Raw genomic sequence first — 21,567 nt, 5'->3', positions numbered from 1 at the left:
ATGCAATTTTGATAACAGAAAGGACACTTTTTGAGGAGTGATTGGAAGTCTGGAGTGAGTCAGAGTTCCTGATGGATTGAGGGAGTGAGTTCCAGAGTGTGGGGGCGGCAGCAGAGAAGGCTCGGTACTCGAAAAGCTTATATAATTGGCAACAATGCTTTTAATAGCATAGAAAACATGTAAAAGACAAAAAAACACAACCTGGAGTTGTGATCACATTATGATCACACAACATGAAGTCACACGTGTCAGTTCGCAGTAGTGTAGCTCATTGTATCAACTGGTCCCCGACCAGCTGCTGGAAGATGGACTTGTCCGTCTGATAAAGAACAGCCGGGGAATCGAACTCCAGCACCTTCCCAGCATGCATCACAAGCACGCGGTCGCAGTCCATGACGGTGTTGATCCTGGAGACACACCAAAGCGTGGCGTTTAACAGGCAGGCGGTCATAATGTTATGACAGAGAAAATGACCACGTGCCTGTGAGCGATGGTCAGAACCGTCTTGTCCTGGAACTTCTCCCTGATGGTGAGCTGCAGCAGTTGGTCGGTCTTCTGGTCCACGCTGGCTGTTGCCTCGTCGATACATAGGATCTAGACCAGGGATCAAATACATTTGCTCAGGGGCCACTGCGACTGTTATAAGGGCCCTTCAAGCCAACAGAAAGAAGGCGTTGTTTTCAAATGAATTAAGAAAAAGGACATTGTTTTTATAAGCTTACAGTTTATTTTATGCATTTTATTTCTTTTTAAAAATTGATTTTATTGAAAGATTCTCAAAAGTTATTTTTGTATGTTTTATATACTGTAATTATATCAAATGCCAAAAAAGAGTTACTATAAAATAAGTTGTTTATTATTTAAATGTATAATTCAATTTTAATTATTAAATGTGATTTAAAAGCATTTATTACAACAACAAAAAAATAGCCATAAAGAAGAAAAAAGGACATAGAGATGTTTAACAAGTTATACATAAGGTTGAATCAGCAATAAAATAGTTTGATCGTCATTAGAAACATTTCTACAGGGTCAGGTTTAAAAGTATTGGCCTCATGCAGGCCTCATAGATGGAGTCGGAGACGAAACGAGACCGGACCTGGGCGCCTGTCCTACCTTCGCTTGAGTCAGCAGAGCTCTGGCCAGACACACCAGCTGCCTCTGACCCACCGAGAAGACTTTTCCTCTTTCCCCCACCTGCCCGTCCAGACCGCCTGACACACGCACGCACAGTTAGAATCAGACTCAAAGACTCGTGTCTGGTTATTGACCCATCTCTCACCCATCCTGAGGACAACGGGGGTCAGGTGGCACTGGTCCAGGACATCCAGTAGCTGCTGGTCCTCATGTTTCTCGCAGGGGTCCAGGTTCTCTCTGATGCTCCCACTGAAGAGGAAGGGGTCCTGGGGTATGATGGCCAGACAGGACCTGCAGAGGAGAAGTATCTTCTGATCAGACAAAAACTGACCTCTCAGGGTTCTCAATCCAGCGGGGCTCTACCTAAGCTGGTCCAGTCCCAACATGCTGACGTCCACCCCATCCAGCAGGATCTGACCCTCACTCAGCTCCACCATGCGGAACAGAGCCTGGAACAGTGAGGACTTGCCGGACCCTGTCCTTCCCACGATCCCGACCTTCTCGCCAGGTCGGACTGACAGAGTGACACCGTCCAGAGCGTTGGGAAGTCCATCTCTGTAGACCAGGACCACGTCACAGAAGTCCAGCTGGCCCTGCTCTGGCCATGAAGGGGGGGGCTGCAGTCCAGAGGGGAGAGGAGGAGTTAACAACCAGAGGGGGGCGCTCTATTCCTGTAGAGGTCAGTAAGTGAGCAAGGCCTGACCCAACAGTTGCTCTGCTGCGGCTCCATGGGTAGACCACTGGAGTATTCCTCGGTACGCTCCACGCTGACCAGCTGCATCTCCGTCTGAGTGAAGCTGAAGATCAGACCCGACAGCAGCGACGTGACGGAGAGCGAGTAGGAGAGAGCGAGACCCACCAGACCTGCGGACACACACCCTGGTCAGCACCGGACCGGTTCTGGTACTCCTCTAGAGCCTCACCTGGGTCCACCGAGCCGAACTGGTGCTGGATCAGGGCGACAGCTGCGACCCCTGTCACCGCGACAACGCCAATCAGCTGCAGACGTATGTCCAACCACTGCATGGCAGCATTGCTCAAGAACAAGCAGCGCTGGTTCCGCTCCAGACGACGAGCCAGTTCGTCCTCAAACCTTCAGCCAATTAATTAAATTAATACAAGGTTGCTTTCATTTTAATTTTCACAAATATTTTAACAATTAAGTTGCTTGAAGGAAAAAAAAGCTTAAAAAAAAAACTATTTTTTGTAAAAGAAAGGTGGACTTTGTGTTAGTGTTGGTTGAAAATTGGGAAATTACAAACTAAACTATCAGCTAACACACATACATTCACTTGAAGAACTTGTACTTGAAAATTAGGCTTAAATTATAACAAATATTTTCAATTAAAAACAGTTAAAAGTGACCTATTTCCTAATTTAAAAATGAATATTGTCACTGCATGCATCTTTTTTTTTTTTTTTTCCTCAAAAATCCTTTTACGTTTAAGATTAGTTTGATTTTATTTTAACTTAGGTATATATTTATATTTATGTTTCAGCGTTATTTTGTTTTTATATTTCTTGTGTGTGTTCTCTTCATTGGAGTTTTTCGAAAATATTAAAAAAAATATTTCCTCTTGTTTGCTCATTTCTTTCTAAATGACTCAATCTGACTCTGTTTGTCCATCAATGTTTTTCAAGTCAAGTCAATGTCAAGTCTCCAAAAAAAAAAAAACTATACCTAAACCCTAAAACATTTTTTATGTTGTCAATCACAAAAAATGTTAATAACAAAAATAAAATGTTTGAACACTTTTACATTTGACTGACACGGTTGTTTTCTCTTACCTTTTTCTTTGATTTTATTCTAAAGAAATACAGGACTAGCTCACCTGGCGCGGCTGCGACTGGCTCGGATGGTTCCAAGTCCAGTGAGAGTCTCTGAGAAGTGTGAGTAGACCGGCGACAGCGTGAGGCTGCTGAGACGCTTGAGCTCTCGGGACGTGTGTCGGTAGAAGAGCTGCGTGCGCTGGTATAGCAGGACCAGAGGGAGTAGAGGGAGGAGTACCCAGGGCAGACCCAGAGCCACCACCAGCAGCGTGCCCAGCAGGCCGCTGATGTTGGCCAGCAAGATGTTGAGGATGAAGGGAAGACTGTCGTCCACGCTGTACAGGTCAGAGGAGAAGCGGTTCAACATCCGGCCCAGTGGGGTCACGTCGAAGAAGCTCACAGTTGCCTGGAGGGGAGACACGAGGGTCAGTGACCTTTAACCTTCTGATGAAGACCCTTGTGTCATGTCTGACCTTGAGGACTCGGTCCAGGAGTCGGTCGTGGATGGACTTGGCGGCACAGACGGCTCCGTAGGCGAAGAGGAAGGCACGTGCCGCAGTGAAGATGGTGTTGGCGACGGCGACCGACGCATAAACGGTCAAGTAGAACCGGATGTCCGAGCTGATGTTGGGCCGAGTCTCCACGAAAGACAGAGGAGACCTGAGGAGACACGTCAGGATCAGGCAACAGTTTGATGGGAGTGAGAGTGTAGAGCACATCGCAGCGCCACCTGCTGATCAACAGTAGTCTAGTGACTCACATCACAGCTCCTGGAGAGAAAAGCAGTACGAGTCCAGGAGGAGAAGAGGAGTTGGAGGAGGAGGAGTTGTGGTGCAGCTGGGAGATCCAGTAGGAGAGCCACCAGTCGGACACGTTCTTGGAGGCTGAAACGGAGATCAAGGTCTCAGACCAGAGGCTGTCGTGTGAACGGGCGACAGGTTGCATCAACCTTGCATCAACAGCAAAGACACCAGGACAGACGAGGCAATCACGCCGCCCACAGACGTCCAGTAGGTCCGGTAAACCTTCCAGGCAAGTCCTCCCTGCTGCTTCTGCTCCTCCCCCGATGGGTCGGAGTGATCTTCCACAGGCGAGGATGAGGAGACCTCTGTGGATGAGAAAAATAGGGTCATACCTGAGAGATACCTGAACACACTTGCACTAGTTACAGAATATTTCAATATGTTGTAACAAGCTGAGGTGAGTGACAATGAAGCTCCTTGTCTTTGTCCACACGGTTACAGAGGATTTATTAGAACGGTAGGTGAACTACAGTGAACTCCCATTAAGGCTTCCTACACACTAACAAACGTTAAATGAATAAAGTCAAAAGTAAAATGGTCAATTTGCAGATGTGTAATATAAGTAAATCAATAATGTTTAAAAGAACATTTTCAACTTGAGTTTTAAATGACACTTTACACCATAACTAGCAGTACCAGCTTGAGAGTCTTAAATGATTTTATTATGAGAACAAACCCGTCTGTGCAGCCTTAGGGTCACTCTTGGATCGCTGGGGTGCAGCCTGGACCAGAGGGAGGATCTCTGCTGGAGTACCTGGAGAAGAAGCAGGTTTGTTGGCGATCACAATTGTTTCCTCAAGCGCCAGCACACTCACCTGTCCTCACAATTTTCCCGTTCTCCATCAGAACCAACAGGTCCGCTTGGCCCACCAGCTCGATCCGATGAGTGCAAAGAATCCTGGTCTTTCCTCCGAGAAGCTCCAGAATGCATTTCTGCATGAGGTGTTCGGCTACAGCTGCGTCCACGGCGGCCAGAGGGTCGTCCAAAAGGTAGATGTCTTTGTCCTGCAGGTCACAAGCACAACTGTTTGGACGGACACAACAACATTTGAATCAAATATTTTCAAACAAGGTTTCAATAATTTGTCACTTGTATGCTTCCATAGATGAACATCAAGGTCTCACCATGTAAACAGCCCGGGCTAGAGCCACACGGGCCTTCTGTCCTCCGCTCAGAGTCACTCCGTTCTCCCCGACCTCCGTCGCGTCTCCACTGGGCAGCACCTGAAACACACACCGGCATCAGCAACATCACCACAGGTCACGGTCATGCGTGTAGGTCGTACGAGCAGGTCCTCTGATAGGGCGCACGCCTGGATCACAGCCTGGTAGAACGTCGGGTCCATCGCCTTCCCAAACAGGATGTTGTCCCGCACGGATGCGTGCTGAAGCCATGGCTCCTGAGAGGCCAGACCAAAGCCAGAGTCCTGGTCTGCCACGAAGACCACCCCGCTCCGTCTAACGACACCACAAACACTGGTGTTCAAGGGTTCACACAAAGACAACAACACACACGTACCTGTTGAGTTCTCCCGTGAGAGCGGCCAACAATGAGCTCTTTCCGCAGCCGACCTTTCCCACCACCACCACCAAGGAGCCCTGGACACGCCTACAGGTCAGAATCCACTTTGACTTCGTTCCTCACACGTACCTTGTTGATAAGCAGACTGAGACTGTCGAGCATCAGACTTCCTGTAGCAGCTTCGTCCTGTTCGCTGACACCATCACCGTCTCTGTCACATGACCCAAGCCACGAGAAAGTCCCCAGACTCAGCAGGACTGCAGTGCGACTGTCCTCAGGAGACACTGGGGACCAAACAAGAGTGACCTCAGGATGGATAGATATAAGTCAAGTGAGCGCTACATTAGAATCGACATACATTTTGGTCTTAAACCCTAAAAAGGAACAGATTACTCTGAGAACAATTCAAACCCAATTTATGTGGATGGATGAATGAATGAGTAGATGGATGGATGAGTTAATGGATAGACGATGAACGATGAGTGAGAGGATGGATGGATGGATGATGAATGATGAGTGAGTGGATGGATGGATGAATTAATGGATTATGGAGTTGGAGGGAGTAAATGGATGGATTAATGGATGGATGGTGCAGGTTGAGTGGATGGATGGATGTTCATGGTTGATACTAGGTAGATGATGATAGCTTTGTAAGTGGATAGATGAATGAATGGATGATTGGCTGGATGAATGGAGGAGTGGATGGATGAATTGAGTAGTGGGTGGATAAATGGGTGAATGAGTAGATGAATAAATGAGTAGATGGATGAGTGGATGGATGGATAATGAATGAGTTAATGGATGAGTGGATGGATGAATGAATGAGTTGATGAATAGATGAGTGGATGTATGGATGGATGAGTGGATGAGGGGATGGATGAATGAATGGATGAATGAATGAGTGGACGGATGGATGGATGAGTGGATGAGGGGATGGATGAATGAATAAGTGGATGGATAAATGTATGAGTGGATGAGTGGACGGATGAATGGAGTAGTGGGTTTGAGGAATGAATGAGTGGATGAATGGATGAGTGGACGGATAAATGTATGAGTGGATGGATGGATGGATGAGTGGACGGATGGATGAGTGGATGAGGGGATGGATGATGAATGAATTCATGGGTGGATGAATGGGTGAATGAGTAGATGAATAAATGAGTGGATGGATGAATGGATGGATGAATGGATGAGTTGATGAATAGATGAGTGTATGTATGGATGGATGAGTGGATGAGGGGATGGATGGATGAATTCATGGATGAATGAATGAGTGGACGGATGGATGGATGAGTGGATGAGGGGATGGATGAATGAATAAGTGGATGGATAAATGTATGAGTGGATGAGTGGACGGATGAATGGAGTAGTGGGTTTGAGGAATGAATGAGTGGATGAATGGATGAGTGGACGGATAAATGTATGAGTGGATGGATGGATGAGTGGATGAGGGGATGGATGATGAATGAATTCATGGGTGGATGAATGGGTGAATGAGTAGATGAATAAATGAGTGGATGGATGAATGGATGGATGAATGGATGAGTGGAGGGATAAATGAACAAGTGGATTATAAATGGATGAGTGGATGAATGACTGAGTGCATGATTGATGAGTGTATGGATGGATGGATGAGTGGATGAGGGGATGGATGAATGAATGAGTGAATGGATGAATGAATGAGTGGACCGATGGATGGATGAGTGGATGAGGGGATGGATGAATGAATAAGTGGATGGATAAATGTATGATTGGATGAGTGGACGGATGAATGGAGTAGTGGGTTTGAGGAATGAATGAGTGGATGAATGGATGAGTGGACGAATAAATGTATGAGTGGATGGGTGGATGAGTGGACGGATGAATGGATGAGTGGACGGATGGATGAGTGGATGGGTGGATGAGTGGACGGATGAATGGAGTAGTGGGTGGATGAATGGGTGAATGAGTAGATGAATAAATGAGTGGATGGATGAATGGATGGATGAATGGATGGATGGATGGATGGATGGATGAATGGATTAGTGGAGGGATAAATGAACAAGTGGATTATGAATGGATGAGTGGATGAATGACTGAGTGGATGGATTGATGAGTGTATGAATAGATAAATGAATGAATTGATGGATAAATGAATGAGAATGGATGAATGGATTTTGGTGTAGTTTACGATCAAACTGATGAACAGCTCAACAAAAACCACGTCTGATCTCTGACTGATTCAAAATGAAGGTAAACGAGGTACCCAGAGCGTAGTGCGTCTGCAGGTTCTGGTTGTTGAGTTTGAAAAAGCGCTGGATCCGCTCCAGGGAGACCTTGGCCTCCAGGATTCCGTTGAGTACCCAGGGAAAGGCATTGAGGGGGACGATCAACATCCCCACGAGCGCCAGAGTGGTGAACACCTGAACACAGGGAGAGTCATCAAAGTCACCTCCAAACATGAAGGTCCGTTCACCTGACAAAAGTGTCTCTGTACCTTCGGGGCCGTCAGCTCGTGGCCCAGCAGCACGTAGGTGACGAAGGTGAGGATGGATATGACTACGGGCAGAGCCGCCCAGGTGTACACACACAAGGCATCCAGGTACTTGAGGGCCTTCAGGTGAGACAGCTCCTTCCTGCGACAGGCAGACACCTTCTCAACGAAGTGGGACTCCCAGTTGTAGAACTTGATTACGCGGATTCCAAAGAGGATCTCAGTCATTAGCTGAAACAAGAGTGAAAGAGCGGAAACTCATGCGTTGGGTTCTCTTATGCATGAGGTTTATAGAAGTATATCAGTGCAGTCAGATTATTGAATGCTTAAATTTAACATTTCAAATGTTAAACTGGGATTTTAAAAATGTTTTTTAAAACATTTAATTAAATTATCTCTACATTAACACTTATAGTTTGATACTATTGTAAGGAAATGACAACTTTACTGTAATCAATCACCTAGATTTAACACACATTTCAAATAGTCACTTGATTAACTGATAATCTTACATATCTAATTCATATTAAATAATCCTATTCTTGCATTGCATTCACTTAAACTAAACTCAGGTTCACAACTCAAAGGCCGAGGTCACAAAGCCTTGCACACACAGAAAGATTAAACAATCCCAGATTCCAGGACGTCTGGACACCTGTTTGAGAATTCACTCTGAAGGACACAAGTCGCTGGGAACAGATTCTTGAAAACAACAACTTTTGGTAAATTTCCACTACGATCACGTGCGACCGGCCATCTTAGAATCAAATGTTTACACTTACTGACCAATCCTACATTCACATTTGACTAGAGGCGTTAACCTGAATATTCTACTATAAAGATCCACCATTTTGTCTGATCTTTGCGTTCTGGCATTCGAAGACGTCTGCGATAGATCTCTCTGCTTGCTAGCGCCCGTGTTCACGTAAGTTTGTCTCTGACTTTTGCATAATTCACTAAACAAGCATTTTTCTTAAACTCATCCATGTGTCTGTCCTTCATTCCATCACCACGTACAAGGCTGGGGAGGGGTCGGTTCATGGAAACACAAAAACCCCTAACACTATTATTTCAATTATTAGATAGTAATTTTTTTTTAATTCAATATTATCTAAATCATAGCCTCTTTAATTCAATATAAAAAAGTTGGTACTTCAAAATTTCATCCATTCATGTAAAATGCAACAACCAATCAACCAAACAATCACATGACACAGTATTTAAAAGACTAAAAATTAAGAACATTTGTTTTTTCTGTTATTGGAATGAAAATATCAAACTCCGTGTGAAAAAAAAAGTCAATTAATATGGAAAAAAATCAATATTTAATTTAATTTAAAAAAATAGTTTACCTTTTAATGTGTCAATTATTGACATAAAGAAAATATTCAATGCTAAGAAAAAACATTTCAACCAAATAGTTTTTCATCACAAAGTTTTTTCTTTCATTAAAATGTCTAAACTTGTGATTAGTAAACCCCGTTAGGGAAGAAATGGTCACAAAAGTCGGGCACCAATGACCCTGAGATAACACAAGGGTTATGAGAGGTCAATAAAAGCAGCAAACTCACCTTGACGCGGTTGTCCTTGTGCTTCAGCATCTCCTGGTTGTTTGAGAGGATCCTGGAGGCCAATAGTTTGTTGAACGGCACCAGCAGTAGAGCCACAGCGAGCCCGCCCAGGAATGCCACTCCCACCTGCAGGTACATCAGGTACAGCGTGACAGCGAACTGCACAGGTAAGCTCCACAGCTCGTGGAAGCTGTTGACGAAGTTGACAGTGCGATCGGTGTCTGTGCTCATCAGGTTGACCACTTCTCCGATGGTGAAGCCCGCCAGGCTGCTGGATCTTATACGCAAGGCTTTGGCGTAGATTGCGGACACTAGGACGGCCCGGGCGGACAGAGACACTTTGGAGAGCTGGAAGGAGTAAATGTTTTGGAGGACAGAGCTGAGCAGCGTGCTGCTGAAGAGCCCCAGCGTATACAAGACACCCGTGGTGACCGGAGCACCGTCCTCCTGCATGAAACTGACCAGGCCACCGAGCAGGACCGGTCCACAGAACCTCAGCATGCTCACCGTGATCTTCAGCAGAGCAAGCAAGTAGAACCTCAAACCAAACACCCGGTGCAGCACCTTCAGCAGGCTCACGTGGCCCTCCAGGTCCAGGGCCTCCTGCTGCTGCTGGGACTGACTGACCGGGGCGGGCCATGGGTCCTGGTCCACCGCGAGGTTGCTCCGACAAGACTCCCAGCACAAGTGAAAACGTCGACACAGAACACTTGTCCGCAGCGACCACGGAAGGTGATAAACGTCACCCGCTTTATTCAGCTCTCCTCGACGACCTCGCCTGAGGAGCGGGGTCAGCCACAGGTAGAAGAGCCGGGACATGCAGCCGCTTCCATCCTCGGCCACCATCTCTCCCGTGTCCGGACGTTCAGGGAGCCGCAAAGATCCCTCCCCTGCATTGATGTAGAGCTGGTAACCGGCATCACTGACGCACGGGAACACAGAAGCCAGTAGGTACGTCAGCAGAGGGAGCGTCCGGCTGCAGGCCAGCACAAAACGAGTAAAGTCAAGCGGTGAGTCCGGCTTCAAATCCATGGAGTAGTTTATCAAAGTGATGACCAGGTTTGGGGTCGAGAGGAAGACGAGGAGGGGCAGGAGAGACGGACCTCTGGACAGTCTCAGGACGCTGCTCTGTAGGACCACCAGGGCAATCAGGTGGACCAGCCAGGCCAGCAAGGCAACGCTGTCAGCCAGGACGTCCAGGTAGACGTCTGGTTGCCACAGGACACAGACCAGGACGACATCTACAGTGAAGAGCAACAGGACCAGCCCCGACGCGACCAGACGCAGCCTCCAGCCACAAGGGGGCGACGTCTGCTGGAGGCTAGTTCTAAAGAGTAGGAAAAGTTAGAAAAAGTCTCCCGTGATAAGGATATGAAACTACCTCTCCGTGGCAAGGTAGCAAGCGCTGAACACCGCCATGATGGCGTGAGGTAGAGCTCCCAGCACCAGCTGGTTAAAGCAGGCGCCCACGTGTCCATCCTGCAACAGCGGCAGAGGGTTTTGGCGGTCAGTGTGGCAGAGTCCCGAGACCAGCTCTGAAGGCCAAAAGTCCTTCATAACTGCGTCAGCTGAAGGTCATTTCTGGAGATTGACAAGAAGAACGTCGGTGAACATGACTGACAAGACGTCAGGAGAGCATAAATGTTGCAGTGTCCAGAAAATCAGTTTTTACTGTGATAAACTCAAATGAAACACATGTTTCAAATGTTGAGATCTTCCTTTCCAAGATGTAATAAGTCCCTCATCATTACCATGTTTTGAATTTAATACTTCATAAAGTTTGTATGAAATCTGGGCGAAGGAGAGGTTACAAGAGCGGAGTCCATTATGACATAATAATGGCTATAATCATCCTCAGCTGTAATCAAGCCCCGCTTTGTTTATACAACAGGAGGTGGAGACTTACGGGACTGATGACGCGCCGTGACAAACCTCGATGCTTGATTAATCACAGCAGAGTGGGCGTGGTTATGGTAAACAAGATTTCATCTCCAGGGTTTTCAGTGTCCGTGGCTTATGTACAAGATCAATGCAAATAAATGATAACGTTTCACCTTGAATCTGGTTAAATGTTGCGTTTTATTAGCTGAGGAGAGTTACTAAGATCAACAATAAAATACCTTACTGGATGTGTTTCGTTTGTTTTGATTTATTTGAATGTATTTGTTCAACGACCCAGTCTGGATGAACAAGAAAGCCAGTTGCTTTAAAGCCAGAGGCTGTTAACATCAACTTTAGTGGAAACTGAACAGGTAACAAACCTGTGATAAACAACATACTAACAAAGTAAATAAGTTTAAAGCAAATTGAGGTAGAACAGTAGATCAGTTGAACGAAATGATGACAAGTATTATTCATTTTAAAATGAGATGACGAACCTTCAACCACTCCCGAGTTTGTCAGTCTGGACTTTGAAGAAAAACCAGGTCAAGAAAACGAAAGCTGCTTTAATGTAAACATGCTAACCAGTTAGCTTAGCAGCGACGTCCATATTTATCTTTATTGAACGATAAAATAATTTAACACTTTGTAGTATAATTTAAATAGCGACATGTGTCGTTGCAAAGCTACAAACATTTAGAAATGAAAATGAAAACGAAAACATTTTTATTTGTTTTGCCTCGTTAAAAATTACCGGCTTACAACCGGAAACTCGTGTTTCCAAGGTGACGCGTTTATCAGACCTTCAAAGTTAAAGCATTGATGGACCCTGGTCTGAGAAAGGCGCTTTACAAATAATCATTACTTGCTTACTTACTAGTGTGAAACACAAAAGTGAAGATGATGAGTTTTAATATTTTTTTCTTGTCTGTCTGGTGGAAGGTTTTATCTTCAAGTTCAGGTTGAGAAGCAAGTAAGTTATTTTGAACACCACCTTTCAGAAAACGCTAATATAGAAAATGTTCACTTTTGGCCCTCGCTTGTTTTCACTTCATCAGATGTGGCCCTCCTCGTTCTTTTTGAAGACGCTAGCAGAAACCGTTACGCTGTCTTTGGATGAATCAAACAACATGAATAAAGGGAATTATTAAAAGCTATTACAAGTATAATGTTATAACTCATAATAGTTGTTATAAAGTTGTTTTGTTTACAACAAGAATAAACACGCTTGAGAGCATCTGAAACGAACCAGAATAAAAATGATTTACATTAAAAAATGCTGACACCTCTCCCACATTCTACTCACATTATGGTTTTGCAGATTTTTGATAAATGACAAATCCCAATAGGTTGGGAAAAATAATTTAATTTGTCATTTCATTGTTTAAAGCGTCGAAAAAGTTTTTATCCTCCTATAAATTCAAGCACGAATTGTAAGTGCAAGAGCATAAATACAGAGCCCACGAGATGCAGTGAGTCCCTCATCATGATGTTTTAAAGTGATAACTTCATAACGTTCTCCCTTATTTTGACGAACGAGAGGTTACGATGAGTCCATTATAAAGTAATACCCAGTCACAGGAGAGTGGGTGTGGTTACGGTAAACTAGATTTTATCTTCAGAAAAAGGAAGCATTTTTTCAGTGGTCGCAGCTTAAGCATGTTTTCTCATGTAAATATTTCAAATGTTTTACAAACAGACACTGATGATACAATAGAGGTCCAAGATCAACTTAAGAGACACTTAAATCAACACATTAGTTGAAAAAGGTTCAACTCAGTGTGATGACAAATCTTTTGGAGGAAGGCGGTCTAAGGCATCTTTAATTTAATTTAAAAAAACATTTAGAATCTTTTTACAGAACAGGAATGAAGCCTTTATGTTTCAACTGTACAAATCCTTCACAGCGACAGAACGCATCTTCACTTGGAAATATCTTACAGGGTTTTTACACCAAGTGCTGCAGCAACTTCTGGATTCACCAGGACATGTTCCACTTCTGCTCTGAGCTCAGTGACCTCGACCAGTGAAGTCCTCAAACCCCCACCCCTCCGCTGCACACATGGAACAATGTGATCCTCAAACAGGAGAAGCCAATGAAACCCGATCTAAAAAAACCAAACAAAATGCAGTAAAATATCTGTAGATGTGCCGACCTCAGCGATTTCCTTATTTGAACTTCCACAGGCTGGGATTTTTTTTAGAGATTGACTGTGTGTTCCACAGGGCAGGCTTTCATGTTGGCCTCATTCCACCACCAAAGCACACATGCTCCAAACTAATTCTTCATCTCAGTCTTCATCTGGCATGCGAGCAGAAGTGGAACACAACTTTATTGAAATTGATTTGCAAATCGTCTTCCAGCACAAGTGGAACACAAAAAAAAAAAATGAAATTTTAAAGCCTGAGAAAGCTTTAGATTTTTTTTATCAGGTGATTGTCGGGTCAGGACCATAAATCAGAACCTGGAACAAAGGGTCACTTGACGTCAAACGTTTGGAGCCAGTTTTCTGAGGAAATACATTTCAAACAAACATGTAAGGTGGAGCACAAACACTGAGCAGGTTTCAGAAGTCTAAAGGAAGGTCAAATAAAAGACAAATAATGTCTCGCGAGTGAGCCACAAGAAGGCAATCCCTCATTGTTCAGACGATGAAATAATACTATTCAGGTGGAACTAGTGTCTTTGAATTCAGTCAGCTGACCTGATTGCAGCACTTGGTTTGATCTGAATTCAAATGTAAGTGGTAAGGCACAGTCAGTTCTGGCCCGAGCTGCTTTCTGGCCCGAACCTTGAAAGAGGTCGAGGACCGGCACGGCCAGGACCTCTCGCCTCTGTCGTGTCCTTGTTCATTAGTAACATCTACTTGAGTCATAAATAGTTTATTAATATTATTACTATCAACAAATATTTACATAATAAAAAGGGATGTAAACTTTTTTTTTCCTAATGGTCCACGATTCTTAAATGGTTAAAATAATGTTCTGTCGTGAGAGGAACTCACGTTTTGGGAAACAAAAAAAATCTACTCCTGGCTTCAGCCGATTTCTCCTCAGGGAGCCGATCCAAGTAGTCCACCAGGAAGCATCCGTTTCTACGCCTACATAGTCCTTGAGGGACGGGGTAGGGGTGTCCCACTGTGGGACAAGAGACTTGTGGGAACAGTCTCCTCGACAGTCCTCAGAGATGCTCACAGGTTCTTGGTGTTGATGTGAGTCTTGTAGTGCTTCGTCAAGTGGTCGCTCCTCATGAAGCGCTTCTGACACTGACTGCATGCAAAGCGTTTGTCTCCTGCAGGGGGCGATGGAGAGCACAAGAGAGAGTAACATGAGTTTTCCTGTTAATTCAGTTAAGATTGACAGACACTGAACACAGCAGAGACAACATTAAGGATCCTGACACAGGACATGGACGCACCCGTGTGTGTCCTGGCGTGCCTCTGCAGCTCGTCACTACGCGTGAATCTCTTCCCACAGAACATCCAGCTGCAGACGAACGGCCTCTCGCCGGTGTGCAGACGAACGTGAGCTCGGAGCAGCGACGTCTTCCTGAACGTCTTCTCACATCCTGGTACGTGGCAGATGTGCTTTCGTTTGCCAACCTCCCCGGGCCTGCAGGGGAACAGAAGCAGCTGCTTCAGCCCAAAGACAATAAATCTTTGCGGCATTTTGGGCTCGAGATCACAGACTTGAACAGTCACTGACCAATCAGAACCCGGTTCCAGTGAACTTATTTATTCTCAAGGTTGCTCTTCTTTTGATGACAAAAATATCACAGTCATGTGACCATTCCATTTTTCCTTGATGTCCTTAAATCAGCTTGTGTTCCAAAATTATATATATAAAAAAAAAGGGTTTTAAGCTAAGGAAACATTAAGTGAATTTCAACAAATTAGAAAACAATCTGAAATCCAAACGGATAAAATATTAGTAAAAAAACTGTCAAAAACAATATTTAGAAGCCAGAAAAACTCTAATGGAGCAAACGTTCATAGAACTTGAAAAGTTACGTTAAATAAGTAACATTTGAATCAATTAAAAAAAAAAGTTAAATAGGAAAAATAAACTGTAAAAAGTATAAAAATATATACGTTTAAAAAAATTAACTGACCGTAGACTTGACAATTACAAGAAAGTGTAGCAAGTAATTTCAAGTCAACTGGAAAACACGTTTAAAAAACGTAACAACACCTCTAGAACAAAGATAAAGTGATCTAAATCAAATTCTTAAGGTAATCATTTAAACCAACAGAAACAAAAATCCTGAGAAAAGCAAAAGACTGATCGACAAAATAGTCAAAAATCGAAAAATGTGTTAAAAGTCATTATCATCACGACAAAAAAACCCTCAGAAAGATACAATACACAAAGTAAAAACCTTAAACACAAACTCACTTCTTGTCTGCATCTCTGCAGTTGGGACAGGTGCAGGCCATGCGTCTCTTCTTCTCCCCCGGCTGGCTCGGAAGCTCCAGAGTCAGCGTGTGATCCACCTGGATCGCTTGTTGGCCCGTCGCAGTTGCGAGCTGAAGGCCACCGCCCTGCACGGCCTGGACGGTCAGATGCTGCTGACCTGAAACAGACAGAAAAAAAGATTGATGCAACATTTCCATGATAAACAGGGAAATGTTGAGCAGATGTTTCTGAGAACTGATGATTCTACTCTAGCATCCTCCAAACATCTCCAGGTACATCCAGCTCACCTCCAGCGTTTGTAATAGTCACAGGAACTCCCTGGACCTGGACTCCATTGATGCTGATGGTCTGCATGGACTGAGCTGCCGTCGACAGCTGCTGCGTGTTCAGAGCGATCATCCCGCCTGCCGGGGCAATCTTCGCCAGCGTCCTCTCTTTTCTCGCACCCGTCTGCACCCTCTTGACCGTGGCGAGGGGAGGTGGTGAGGTGTTGGTTGGAGCAGCTGTGGTGGGGGACGTTGCTATTGAGGTGGTTTCTTGGAGCTGAAGGGACTGCCACTCGCCACTGGCTGTTTTGAACATGATCTGTTGCGGAGGAGACGAGCGAGCAAATGAGCACGGCGGACTACACGACCTTTGACCTTTACATCACATTTGTGATGAACCACACAAATAGGAGGATACTTGACAAACACCAAGGGGTACATCATGCTTGCAAACTGACATATACCTCAGCCAAACTAACTAGTTCACAGAAGCACACACACACAGCCGCAGAAAAAATTTCACTAACACACAAGCGTTAATCCACACACACACTGCATTCGACGCACACACATAATAAATCTAGTCACTCACACTGCCATTAAATTTACATACACACACACGCTTACCTGAACAACAATTCATGTTAATTTATATATACATTATCACACATGCATACATGTATTAGTCTTAAACACTCACACAATCTAATTCACAAATTAATGTGCACACGCACACATGCACGCACACGCAAATAATACAATCACACAAATGCATTCACAACATCCAGGCTATTTCTAACACATACTAGCTAACAAAGGTATGCCCACTGACTTACTTATTCAATAACACACACAGTAAGTTACAAGTCCACTGGCTGTACAAAAAAGTGTACATGTGCAGTGTACCATCTGAACCACCAGGAGTAATCAGGAGTTAAGGTGCAGGTGAAGTGCTCGTGCCAGAGGAAGTTAGGCGAACACATGAACCTTCTCCAAGAACAGGTGTTTTGCACTAATTTTCCAGCGGACGTTCCAGATCATATGCTTCTCAAAAACCGCTCAACTTTCCACTACATGCCTCAGTGGTTGGAGCTGCAGAGCTTCACAACATGAGACCAGAAACATCACTGTTTAGATGTTCAAAAAATAAAGAACACATGAGTTCCACCAATCTCTCTTCACACTTCTGGATCTAACATATATTTAATGTAATCCTGATTATGAAATATTCACTTACACTAGAGATGTCAAGAGGAAGTTATCAAAGAATATTCAAACCCTCAGAACAGGAAGCGATAGAGGGAGACAGACTCTAGACCGTGGACACCTTTAATCTACAGCAGAAACAAAGACGCTGGTCGTTTCTTCTTTGATGAGGATATGACGTTGGACGACACTTTAAAGAGACTCATGAAAGAGTTATTCTCGCTTCAAAAACACGCCAGTCAACGTGAGCTCTGCTTCATTCGTGATATTAGAAGTCTGTGATGACGTAAGTTCAAATGTGTATCGTTAGTTCATATCTAATCAGCGGTTTTAAGTTACGGTCCTTCACAGGTCTATTAGTTCTGAAGTTCTATTATATATTAAGCCCTATAGAAACGCTGCTTTAATATCACCAAGTTCATTTAAACTAGTGGTTCTTAACCTGGGTTCCATCAAACCCTAGGGTTTCTGTGAGCCGGTCCCAGGGGTTCGGCAGAGCCTCCGCAGCGGAGGTCCGGACACACCCGAATTATCGTATAAATTCGTGATGACACACCGCGCTTGGCCTTCTCTGGCTGCAGATGATCATGCTACACTATTTTTCCGTGCTGCGGTGAATTTAGTGCGTTCAGTAGTCAACGTGCAACTGTCGTGGTAGTACGTCGTGTGATTTCTTTGTTAATACTTTATAACATATCATATACATATCTATGTCTTGAATTAAAAAAAAATCATATTTTATTTTCCACTAAAGAGGGGTTCGCTGAATGCGCATATGAAACTGGTGGGGTTCGACACTCCAACAAGGTTAAGAACCACTGATTTAAACCTTCTCTGCTCACTGAACCATATAGCTTCTATACATATCTAGGCATGTTTGGTGGTTAATTTAGCAAAGAAGAAATTTATTTTGTCTGTTTATTTACCGTTATATTTCATATTTGCGACGGATGACAACTGTTTTCTGATTAACTCTGATGAGACGAATATCTGACTCAGTTATTTTGATTGGATTTTATGTGATCGGCATATATTTATAGAATTTTCCTCTACATGTCAATCATATTAACGGAGAGTATTTTGAACATGTTCATTTCTATTTCAAACTATCCTCACGACGTCACACATAACCACGCCCACTTTTCCTGTCAGAGTGGGCAGCTGTAAAAGACTAGTTTAAACATTCAAGTAAGAATATTACTTATTTTTCTATAAAAACATCCCAAAATATTTTAAATATTATTTGGAACCAATAAATACAGCAAAAAGTAGGTGGAAAAAAATGACTGAGTGAAGTTGGGATAGAACCAGCAACCTCCAAGTCACAGTACCTGAGTGGGAGTCGGCTCAGGTGTTGTCAACTGCAAGCTGGAGGTCGTCTGTCTCTGTGGCACCTGTGGCAGTGTCGCTGAGGCAGCCTGCACCACCTTCAGGGCCTGCTGGGGGATCTGGACCACCGTGGACTCTTGTTGTTTGGACTGGACCAGCTGGACCTGCTGCACCACAGCCGGCTGACCTGGACTCTGCAGGATCAGCAGGTTGTTGCCGGCCTGGACACAGAAACACACTTGTAGACCAGCTGACACACCTGGACGGTGCATTCAAAAGCAGTTAGGGAAAAGAAGACACACCACCGGGTCGCCTTGACCCAGAGGCCACACAAGGGTCAAGTACCTGAATAATGTTGTCGCTGGCTTCTATCACAATGGTCTCCATCTGCTCAGGGGGAGGAGAAGAGGGCTGCGGGTGAGCCTGAGCAAGTTGCTGAGAAGCCATGACGACTTTTTTCTTCCGACCTCGCCGAGCCTTTCCTGGTGTGGAAGGAGCTGCTGCCGTCTCTGTGATGATCTGAGCCCCTCCCACTTCTCCTGTCGCAACATTGAGTGGCAGCGTGAGTCCTCCAGGCAGTTGTACCAGATTGGTGCTGTTGCACTTTTGAGCCTTGAGCGAGGGTTTGATGGCAACGTTCTTTTGTGGGGTGATGGGTGCAGCTGCGGGCGCTGGTACAGCCATGGGAGTGGTGATGATAGCCTGGTTGGTCCCTGGAATGAGCTGGATCTGGCCTCCCTGTGGCATCATCTGGATTGTCTGGGTGCCTTGGATTTGCGGCATCACCTGGTACTGGATGTTGGACGCCGATGTGTTTGCCCGTGCCGGGCTTTGTTGGATGGTGAGTACAATTGGACTGCCAGCACTAGAGGAGCCCAGACCTGCGGGAAGCTGGATCACATTGCCCTTGGCAGACAGGAAGCCCAGGTTTTTTGGGGGAGCTGGTGCGATGGGGGCTGGCTTTATGGGTAGGAGTCTACGGGGTTGCGGCGGGGGAACGGTGACAGGAGCCTGAGCGGCTGGAGGGCCAATCTTACTGCATGTGGCTGCTAGGAGTGCAAGAGGAGAGGGTTCCTGCAGAACAGATTTGACACGATTCAGATGACACATAATCTACACCACGTTCATAAACCAAAATGTTACCGGCAAAGATTTGGATTCCTGTGATCCATATGTCTGATCGTCCAGCTGTAGAAGACACACTCCGCATTAGAAACACTTTCAGTTTCAGTTTTAAGTTTATCCATTAATGACTAGACCATACATAACTGTTTTTTTCCAAGTTGTTTTTTTAAACAAATGCCAATATATATATATTGAGTAAGGTAAGGTAGAACTTTATTTATCCCTCAGGAGATCTCCTTCGGGAAATTGTTAACATAATTATATTTACATATGAACTTATTTAATATTAAATAATACTATTATTTCTTGACTCCTTCGCTCTAAAACAATCATTGCATCACTTGTAAGAGATATATCAGAGGAGCTAATCTCTTTAGTTGGAGTTTCAGTGTCACACGTTATTGGACCGAGAACAACACATGCACTTTCCCGACACTTTCAGTGCAGATAATTCTACAAATTTATTTTTAAGTCAGAAGATAAAAGTTTGACTATTGGTCACATACTTTTAAGGGCACAGGTGAGGGCTGGAGATATTCACTGGGACTGACAGCAACGGTGGTGGCCATGTTATCTTGTAGATCTGAAGAAAATGAAACAGAAAATACACTCTGTAAAGAGAAAAAAAACAAAGAGGAAACGTAGAAACTATAGCTGGAATGTATGACATTTATTACATGCAGAGGACTAATATTGAATGTATTTTTGGTTAGTTTAAATTTGAGTTCTTTTTTCTTTAATAACAAAAAATAATGAACATTTCAAATTAACATGCAGCTGCTGCTTTCACCCGATACCAGGTATAAGCGTCACAAAATGGCAATAAATCGAATAATTCCTAAAATTCAGAATCCCATTATGACACATTAAAGTCTGTAAAAAGTGTTTCCTTTATTACACTTAGCCTTAATCTGCTATATATTCTGCTCCAAACTATGAGGCATGAGCAGGAAGGTAGAAATCCTCTCTATTGCTTTAGGAAATGCAGTCGTGGGATAAAGACGCAAGTAAGTAAGTAATGTTTGTATAGTGCTTTTCTAGACCGGGGTCACAAAGCGATTAAACAATCAATACAATACCCAAAAAATAGATGCTTAAAAGGTCAAGACAACACCGGGACCATCAGAGGAGTCTCAGAGAATCATGGAAAAGCCTGCACGAATAAAAGTGTCTTAAGATGTTTCTTGAAGGTAAATGTATTACTTAATGCCGGTTATACACTAAGTCAGCCAAGTAATTCAAACTATATTATGACAGGATATATCGTGAATACATTCATGTGAAATATCAAAAGGTTTTAATATAGAATCCCACTTAATTCGGATTTTTTTTAAACAAGCATAAAATTAAAAAAACACAAACTTTTCAACCGATCGAAATGATGTCTCCAATATTTTTGTACCATTCAACCTGACTGGATCTTAGATTTGCACCTTTAAACTTGACAATGACAATTGAAATAAAAAAAGAAAGTTAATTTGATGTGTTTCTAGCATTAGCTAAGCCAGCTATATGATAATACTCCAGTCGCTGCAGCATAAAGAGGCTCGTAGCTCGCCAGTGCGTATTTCATCGTGTGTGTGGATGAGAGGAGAATACTTCAGAGTTTCAAGAATAAAAAGATTTGTTTGTTGGTCAGGACTATGTGGCGTTGTAGCAGCTAGCATGTTTGGCTAGCTGACGCGTAGCTAGCCACTCAAACTCTTTGATAACGTTAGAGAACAAGACAACCCCTTTTCCCGGAAGTGCGTCGGTCTAATGGCTCACACAACCATACGACTTTAAGCACAATATCTCTTGATGCACAATGGAAGCAGTCGCGTATTCGCGCGCGGGTTCCAATATCGCCTTTAACGAAGAAGAATGAAATAGAAACGCCAATGTAGTAATTCCTACCCACCGCTCATGACGACATTCGCTCTCCGCAAGCCTCCAGACCGAGCCCGAGGAGGAATCCGCCCGCGTCTCTGCGCCAATCCCCGCTCTAGGACAACTTGATCGACATCTGCTCCCACCAATAGGCATCGGGCATTTTGTTGATTGAAATTCAAGTCAACCAATCATATTG

At 44.1% G+C, this 21,567-nt stretch overlaps 2 protein-coding genes across 4 annotated transcripts; both read right to left on the bottom strand.

The window, feature by feature from the left end:
- Positions 1–137: 137 nt before the first annotated feature.
- Positions 138–11,905, bottom strand: abcc10 (ATP binding cassette subfamily C member 10). Of its 2 annotated transcripts, XM_087802026.1 has the most exons (22): positions 11,655–11,905; positions 10,658–10,857; positions 9,277–10,603; positions 7,709–7,936; positions 7,478–7,634; positions 5,362–5,516; positions 5,230–5,309; positions 4,997–5,168; positions 4,836–4,934; positions 4,526–4,715; positions 4,387–4,464; positions 3,857–4,015; positions 3,668–3,791; positions 3,381–3,567; positions 2,970–3,313; positions 2,061–2,230; positions 1,841–2,001; positions 1,501–1,754; positions 1,283–1,428; positions 1,117–1,214; positions 482–594; positions 138–407 (listed from the first exon to the last, which is right to left on the bottom strand). In XM_087802026.1, exons 2-22 carry the CDS (start codon positions 10,831–10,833, stop codon positions 269–271), a joined length of 4,557 nt encoding a protein of 1,518 aa, XP_087658152.1. In that variant the 5' UTR covers positions 10,834–10,857; positions 11,655–11,905; the 3' UTR covers positions 138–268. The 2 variants fall into 2 exon arrangements, with proteins under 2 accessions (XP_087658152.1, XP_087658161.1); XM_087802035.1 differs by lacking the exon at positions 11,655–11,905 and having other exon boundaries at positions 10,658–11,302.
- A 1,058-nt stretch (positions 11,906–12,963) lies between these two features.
- sp2 (sp2 transcription factor) lies at positions 12,964–21,475 on the bottom strand. Of its 2 annotated transcripts, XM_087802077.1 has the most exons (9): positions 21,400–21,475; positions 20,006–20,082; positions 19,518–19,562; positions 18,720–19,448; positions 18,377–18,595; positions 15,861–16,158; positions 15,553–15,730; positions 14,576–14,769; positions 12,964–14,449 (listed from the first exon to the last, which is right to left on the bottom strand). In XM_087802077.1, exons 1-9 carry the CDS (start codon positions 21,404–21,406, stop codon positions 14,349–14,351), a joined length of 1,848 nt encoding a protein of 615 aa, XP_087658203.1. In that variant the 5' UTR covers positions 21,407–21,475; the 3' UTR covers positions 12,964–14,348. The 2 variants fall into 2 exon arrangements, with proteins under 2 accessions (XP_087658203.1, XP_087658211.1); XM_087802085.1 differs by lacking the exon at positions 19,518–19,562.
- Positions 21,476–21,567: the final 92 nt, after the last annotated feature.

The sequence above is a fragment of the Callionymus lyra genome, chromosome 1 (genome assembly GCF_982586985.1).
Source record: "Callionymus lyra chromosome 1, fCalLyr1.hap1.1, whole genome shotgun sequence".
NCBI classification, from domain to species: domain Eukaryota; kingdom Metazoa; phylum Chordata; class Actinopteri; order Syngnathiformes; family Callionymidae; genus Callionymus; species Callionymus lyra.
Note: the sequence above shows the minus strand (reverse complement) of the source record. Positions and strands in the feature narration are given on the sequence as shown.

What these genes read in the sequence shown, in the direction of transcription:
- abcc10 (XM_087802026.1), bottom strand. Translation starts at nt 10,833, where the DNA reads ATGAAGGACTTTTGGCCTTCAGAGCTGGTCTCGGGACTCTGCCACACT. An exon ending in GCAGACGCACTACGCTCTGG is followed by an intron (nt 5,517 to 7,477) that starts GTACCTCGTTTA and finishes TTTGGTCCCCAG; the next exon opens with TGTCTCCTGAGGACAGTCGC. An exon ending in CTCTGCTGACTCAAGCGAAG is followed by an intron (nt 595 to 1,116) that starts GTAGGACAGGCG and finishes TCCCTGGTCTAG; the next exon opens with ATCCTATGTATCGACGAGGC.
- sp2 (XM_087802077.1), bottom strand. An exon ending in AGGAATCCAAATCTTTGCCG is followed by an intron (nt 19,449 to 19,517) that starts GTAACATTTTGG and finishes TCTGTTCTGCAG; the next exon opens with GAACCCTCTCCTCTTGCACT. An exon ending in CCAGCGACAACATTATTCAG is followed by an intron (nt 18,596 to 18,719) that starts GTACTTGACCCT and finishes TTCTGTGTCCAG; the next exon opens with GCCGGCAACAACCTGCTGAT.